Source organism: Mycetomoellerius zeteki, unplaced genomic scaffold (genome assembly GCF_001594055.1).
Source record: "Mycetomoellerius zeteki isolate Tzet28-1 unplaced genomic scaffold, Tzet1.0 scaffold155, whole genome shotgun sequence".
Lineage (NCBI taxonomy): Eukaryota > Metazoa > Arthropoda > Insecta > Hymenoptera > Formicidae > Mycetomoellerius > Mycetomoellerius zeteki.
The window spans coordinates 956760-964094 of record NW_017256500.1 but is presented as its reverse complement, the minus strand read 5'-3'; the positions used below and the strand labels follow the sequence as shown (position 1 = coordinate 964094).

Here is a 7335-nt window from a genome sequence, read left to right as displayed (position 1 = left end):
AAAATAAAGTTTAATTACTGTATCATATGATACATACTTTATAATAATGTATATTATTCATTTTATCACAAATGTGAGTAAAAATATATGGAAAATAATGTATGTAATAAGAATTTTATTATCAGAAATAAAAATTTTAATTAAGACTGATCAAAAAGACCAAATTACTCTATCTTTTTATTAATAATTTACCTTTTTGATATATATGTCAATATCAAAATAAAACAGCTTAGAATATATTTAATTCTTTTCATTTTATTTCTTTTACTTCATTGCTATGCTCGAAACAAGCCATCACTTTAAATAACGTGAAATTAATTTAAATCATAAGAGTTATTAGTATTCTTCGAAAAAGAATGGTGGTCAAGATATTCGAAAAAAAATTCTCTGTTATGTTCAATTGTTATATCTCGATCGATCGCATATACATTTCTCCCTATCGTATAAAAACTGAAACCACAATTATATCGTAATATTTGTAAATACCTGACTAACACGATAACGACGACCGAGTAATTAATTAAACTATTGGGATCGATACAGTAATAATATTAATATTGATCATTAATAATAATTTTGTACAATATTTTCATCCTATTTGTCCTCTTTCATGCTCGGCTCGTGACATGCGTTCCTATAGGCAATAATTCATATAAAACAGTATCGGTTCAACGGGTAGCAATAAGTATAACTTTTTTATAGTTGCGGAAAAAAACCTTCCTTTCTGAGGGTGTGCGCGCGCGCGTGTACTAGTGTTCTCGGTTTTCTCGCACGTGTATAACGATATATGAACGACATGAATGAATGTACATTGAATCGTGAACGCTTAAGGCGCGTCTTCGGGTACGTAATGTTCCCTCGTACACGTACTTAGAATCGTATTTTTTTTCTATCGCGGTATGCAAACTGCAAAGTCCTCCCGCTAGAGAGAACTGTTTCGACGTTTTGCCTTCATGCACAGGCGCCGAATAAAAGATGACAAAGTAAATTATCCGTTGCTACTGTACAGTAAAAACAACGAGGACGACTTCCTTTCCGTCGCAGAAGTCCTCTTCGCCACCCTCGCAGCATTTCTCTTTCTATCTCATTCCCAGTTTCCACAATATGACAGAATTATCTTTGACGACGACGTGTCGATGGACAGATGATACGTTTCTCGCAAGGAGTCGTCTTCGCATCCGACCGTTTATCATTCGATCCTTTCGCGCGTCACAGATTAGCGCATTTTCCCTACGAATTCCGCGATATAAAAGATAGCGAAAGCAACGTCGCTAATAGACCATGCTCCCGGATATTGAAAATCACCAAAGCTGATCAAAAGCTCCCGAGTGCGAGATCGTGCTTTTGAAAATGTTGCGGATATGACATGAGACTGGCTATCTCTCCAAACGCTTTGTGATGATTGTTAGAATGTCCAGCATGCGAACTGGGCTCATTCAAACAGGTCATCACGGGAAATTGCACCAAGAAGAAATGTAATCGTCACAGATGTGAAAATAAACGCGATTACGTTCAACGAAGATTAAAATGGTCAAATAAACGCTACGAACGATTGACGATAATTTGGAAGACGCGATACGATCCGAGTTTCGGACGAGCTTAAGCCGGTAATGCAAACAATGACATCAGCGATTAACAATCGAGGTGATTTTGGAACCGCATTAAGCCCGCGTGTCAGAAAGTAAGATATACCGAAACGGAGGTCTGACGACGCGAGATGATTGCTTTGCTTGTATGAAACGATGAAGATGGTACCATTCTCGCATTCGGTCTGCCTGTTTCCGGATACAATCATCATCCACAATACACACGTATACGTCGTCGTACAATATTATCAATATATCTATATACAAATCGACATAGCGTTGACTGTGGCATAGTCGTTAAACCTAAGCGACAAACGTAAGAGTAAAGAGATACTAGAGCCCAGTCGTAAGATTTGTCATGCTAATAGTATAATAGTTACACATCCGATATAATCAGCATCATTGTTTACCGTCGTCATTGTCGTTATTGTAACTATTACGATCGATAATCCAATAATCGTTATGATGAGTAGTCGACATCGTTTTACTCGTCACCCTTTTACCGGATTTGCTACATAGCGGTTCTCCATGACAATTTTAATTCGCGTTTGGAATAATTTGTGCCAATGCCCGTGTATTCATTCGCTTCTCTTAAACATTAGTTAAATACATACTATTTTCGCAAGTCATTACAGCACTTGAAATCAATTAGATGTAGATAATTAATTTTAGTAACATGCTTTTCGTTATTAGTTTACTTAGACGTCTTTTATTCGATTCACCACAGCGCGAGTTTTAGATGCTTACCCTTTTTATCTTTGCATTCTTCACTCGGTCTCTCCCCCGCAGAATTCGCAATTGTAAAGTCTATGTTTTCGAACACTGCTAAAGAGAATATTATGGCAGGGTTAACTGTATTCTCTTGCTTCTTCGTGCCTCCTTCATCGTGTCTCTGTTTTGCTTTATATTCATCCACGATACACGCACACACCACTTTACTTTATTAAATCTAGCATGCTTAGAAAATACTTGAAAAATGAGTCTATTGGAAGGTGGCCGCCCGATGTCCATCACTATACACTTTAAATTGAATTAATCGTTCCACAATTGTGCGATCCATTACGACCTCGCCGACAATTTTTAATTATTCGCCGACGTAAAAATCTTCACTTCTTCTCCGTTCGCTTCTTCTTCCTCTTGTTGTTTCACCATTTTTCTGCCCCGACAGAATTAAGAGTCAGCAGCGCTATCCACTATTGATCAACCGTTGTAAGCGACACGTCCGTATCAGTCTCCAGGCTTGATTAAGTTAATTTTTTTTACTGGCCAACTGCGAAGCGCTGTTTCTTCGTGTTTTCGTATAATCTTTTGCCTTTCGTCTCTAACCATGTGTCTCCGACATTGCGCAAATTGTCGTACCTCATCGCCATCGTTTGGTATAATTCTATTCATCACATACACGTATCGTCAGTAAAGCGAACATTTAAAAGAAATGCATATAATATACACGAATGCGTAAGTACCGAGATCATCGATCTTCTCGGTACAATTTTCTAATAATCAATAAATAATAATTCACTATCCATAGATAGACGTACTAGAAACATAAAACAGAGACAACAATAAGCAACTTAAAACAACATTAAAAAATAACTAAATTTAGAAACGTTTTTTTTCTAAATCTTGTTAAAAGCCCCCGCCTTTTCCATCTTGTCTTTTAACTTTGTCTTCATCGAGTTGAACTTATCGGCGATGGTAATAACGTTGATGAGGATTGCGATCATCGTGACTTGTCTTAATAAAGGCGCCTCGAGTCGTTATCGATATTTCGACGTTTCGGTATTTCGGCATCGTTCTCTTAGCATATTTTCTCGAAGTACTAGGCGTGTCTCGATGCGTCGGCGCATGACGCATGTCAGTCTGTTCAACATCGTGCGCTTGATTAACGGAGACGCGCAGCTAAGGGGTTGCTGTTCTTGGCGTGTAAGAGGATAGCGGACGGTCGCCTGTGAGTCGTAGTGGCAACGTTCTAACGCGGTGATGTTCGCAGTCATAATCGTGGCATCTTGAGGAGATTCACTCAGTGGTTACCTTCTGTCCCGGTATAGAAGATAAGTCTTCATCGTCTGCGGTAGATTCAGCTCATTGATCTTGTCTTCTAGTCTATGTTTACCGATTCGCTGTCGAATCACTCTTCGACAGAGATCCATGAGAGGCAGAGGTTCGGCTGTGAAAAAGATAAGCATCTAATTAAAAGAAGGATCGCGACAATGCGCAACAACATTTGACAGATGTGTTTTGTTTTGATTACTCGTTGTTCTAATATTTAATAAATATCCATTAAATATTTAAAAAATGAAACAAGAAAAATTATCTATTAAGATTTAAATATCTTCGTAAGATAGTGTTACATATTAAAAAAAAAATCATTATGATTATTCGCTTACGATCAAGCCCGCCGATGTATTTCATCGTGATCTCGCAATGTCCCCAGACGGCGGACACAATAGGATGCAATTTCCTTCCTTTGAGTCCTCTGAACGCTACCCCAAGATACTGACCATCCACTACAAACGCTAACGTGCCCTCGTCCATATCGAGGACAACTGTAAAGAGAAATTGTGATAAGAAGTTTAAGAGACTCATAAAGAAATTTCTAATTTATTTTATGATACACCTTGATTTGAAGAAATTTCTGATTAATACACCTTTTGCACGATAATTCATAAATTCTCAAAATTACGCAATCGTGCAATTACAATTACACAGGAATTACTCACCCAGAAATTTGTCAGGAACAATAAACGTTTCATCGGACTTGAGAAGGGCTGGATACGTCACGCCAGTGTTATTTCTTGAGTCATGATAGAGTTTATTTCTACCAAGATCCCAACCCCAACTGAGCTCGTTATTCCCTACCAAACTTTGGTAGCCAACACTATGTAAAGGTGCATCCGCCGTTGCTACTCCTACGACGGCATGTGTACCTCGTTGCCTCGTGCTCCAATAAAGCTCCCATACGTGCATACCCTTGGTATACCCCACTTTCCCTCGTATGCAATCTGTACTTTGCGCGACGGGATGTCGGTGAAACGTTAACTTGTCGTCCTCCTAGGAAAAATAACGAAAACAGTTTAATGAGAAACTCGATTTCAACAAACAAACATTAATTTTATTGAAACAAAATTCTAATCTAAAGTACACTTTACAAACCTGCCAAAACATCAATAAAGTGATAGTAAAGTAACATGGATAAAGTAAACGAATTCATATCAGTATTGATCAATGAATCATACATTTTTTGATAGTCTAAATGATGATGGAAGGGATAACATGGTGTGTAGCGTGTGCAGTTGGATAGTGTCTCTATCTAAGACCGGAATCCATAGTCCGATCTTATCTCAAGCAATGTCTTAAGATGCTAATACGGCTCTCTGATTGGTTCAAGCACTAGCTTAAGACTATCTCGAGTCTTGAGCAACATCTATGGATTCCGTACTATATCTTTGCCCTCTCCGTCTGTGGTTATGGACTCATAGTGGGAAGGGATATCTTTCCTTGTTTGACACACTTTATAATGCATCTTAGATTTCCTTTCTATAGAAAGAGAAACAAAGTGTGTTAAACAAGGAAAGATTCAGTATCAACTTCACGACGCGAAACAGGTCGATATTCATAGTCGATTCTTACATTTAGAACTGTCTTAAGTACAATCTTAAGACAGTCATAAGTCAATCTGAGGACTGTATTAATATCTTAAGACATTATTTAAGACGGTTTTAAAATAAGAACGGGCTATGAACCGCCCCATGTTTCGCGCGTTTCACAGTTGGTAGTTCTTGCACATTATAGACGACGCGGAGCAAAAGTAGGCGTGGTTTGGCCGAACTACACACACACCATGTAATTTTTTCACCATGGTCTAAATTCGAATGAGTTGTACGATAAAAAGAGCAGAAATCGTAGTCTCTCTGGTATTTTCACTTTTGTGATTATTTAAGGGAGACTGATATTTATGTAATTTTGAAACAGTTACAATAACTAGAATTATCAAGAAAGGATCTCGTACTTATATGGAAAAAATTTCAGTTAAATTAACATTATTATTTTATAGTTTATAAGATATTGATTAAAAGTCTCCACACGTAACTATTAAAAATGGATAGATTTGCTATAATACTATTTGAAAGTTCCTATTTTATTAGGTTTAATTGGAAAAGTATCTTTATCTACAGTACACAGTTCATTTTTTTAACTGTATAAGCATTTAAACATAACCCTATGTGTGTCCATATGTAATAATGTTAGACATACTAATGGAATAGCCATCAACAAAAATACACACATATCAATACATATACTCTCACATCATTCCTCCTCATCTACACACAGTGAGACGTTAATTACTCAATAAAAAACACACGTATGATACGTTATATACGTATTTAACTGTACAATACTTATATAATTAAAAAAATTAACTGTATACTGTAGATAAAGGTACTTTTCAGTATGATTAGATTCGAAATAATAACTTTAAAAGGATGCTACAATAAAATTTGTTTATTTTTAATGGTTGTAATTATGGAGGTTATTGATCAGCATAAGTTACAAAATATCAGTTTCAGCCAATTTGAAATAATTTTTTCCATATAATTAGTGAGATCCTTTAACTGATAAACGTCTGACTAAAGATAAATTATAGTTACAAAGTTAAATATATTTACATTTACTCATATATTTTTTAAGATTTTTAAAGAGCTATCGGTATTTCTGTAATCAATACCTTGACGAATATATTTAGACTACGATCGTCGGCGTTCCAGCTGTGATGGACTTGTGTTTCTCGCGAGGCTGGCGGCATGTCGAGAAGCACATCGAGGCGTGGCGGCCTCGCGAAGTCCTGGGCCAGTTCGCGCGGTATCACTGATCGTGTGTACGTCGTGTTGTTGCCACCGCCAACACCGACCCCGCCGCCGGCTCCGGCACCACTCTCCCGGCTCATGCTCTTCACGCCGCCTAGAAAAGAGAAGTAAATTCAGTTCCAGTCGGACTCTACAATGTCTATATGTTCGTTTACGCAACGAGTTTTGTACAGCTACTCTTGAATTCACTTTCGATGTACACATACTTAAAGGCTTCACTGCCGATAAAATTATCTAAATGTAACAGTCCAGCGTCTAGATCGAAATATGTAATGTGATCGATATAGGAGCCTTTTTCAGAGTATGCATTAGCACGCAGCAACCGCAAATTCGTTGTAGAATGGACAATTATGGCTTTGTCTATTCTTACAATGTTAATACTTTGTGATGAAATAATTCTTTATATGAAGGAAACAGATAGGAAACAAAATATTTATATAGAAATCTCTGTTTTCAGGAATGTCCACTTTCAAAGTCGTTGAATATACGCATGATTGAAACCTTTATTTCGTTCTAGGAACCATCATTTCTGCGCAGGCCTGTGTTTGTAAATACTATCATCAAAATGGTCTGACTTTTATCGCAGTTTTACAACTTTTTTTGTTAATATATATAACTCCATTTTTATGAAGTTTATCACGATGTGGAAAGATATGAAAAAGGAATACATCACACGCACGCACACAGTCTGATTGACTTTGAGCACTTGTGTCGCGACGCATCAACTGCAGCCAGACAAATAATAGAAAAAGATAAACGATGGTACATCCGTGCTTGATGTATATTTTGAAAATAAATTTTAGACTTCACATGAAAAAATTCTACGTTTTCGGTTTTTTTTATCACTCTTTTTAACTGTAAACTCTCTCTCTCTCTCTCTCTCT

General features: G+C 37.0%; 1 protein-coding gene and 1 long non-coding RNA gene across 6 annotated transcripts in view; one reads left to right on the top strand and one right to left on the bottom strand.

Moving 5' to 3' along the window:
* Positions 1-3163: 3163 nt before the first annotated feature.
* LOC108720796 (protein gustavus) overlaps positions 3164-7335 on the bottom strand; it is a 185523-nt gene continuing 181351 nt past the window's right edge. For 4 of the 5 annotated variants that reach the window (XM_018444984.1, XM_018444985.1, XM_018444987.1 and 1 more), the window contains 4 exons: positions 6313-6545; positions 4307-4637; positions 3974-4132; positions 3614-3753 (listed from right to left, as the gene is read on the bottom strand). In XM_018444984.1, coding sequence (XP_018300486.1) covers positions 3614-3753; positions 3974-4132; positions 4307-4637; positions 6313-6545 — 863 coding nt within the window. Of the gene's footprint in view, positions 3754-3973; positions 4133-4306; positions 4638-6312; positions 6546-7335 lie in introns of all 5 variants that reach the window. The other variant, XM_018444983.1, reaches the window with a different exon arrangement.
* The window catches only part of LOC108720797 (uncharacterized), a 2449-nt gene continuing 245 nt past the window's right edge, over positions 5132-7335 (top strand). Inside the window, exons 1-2 of the long non-coding RNA XR_001936543.1 lie at positions 5132-5204; positions 6135-6147. This is a non-coding gene — a long non-coding RNA (uncharacterized lncRNA). The remainder of the gene's footprint in view (positions 5205-6134; positions 6148-7335) is intronic.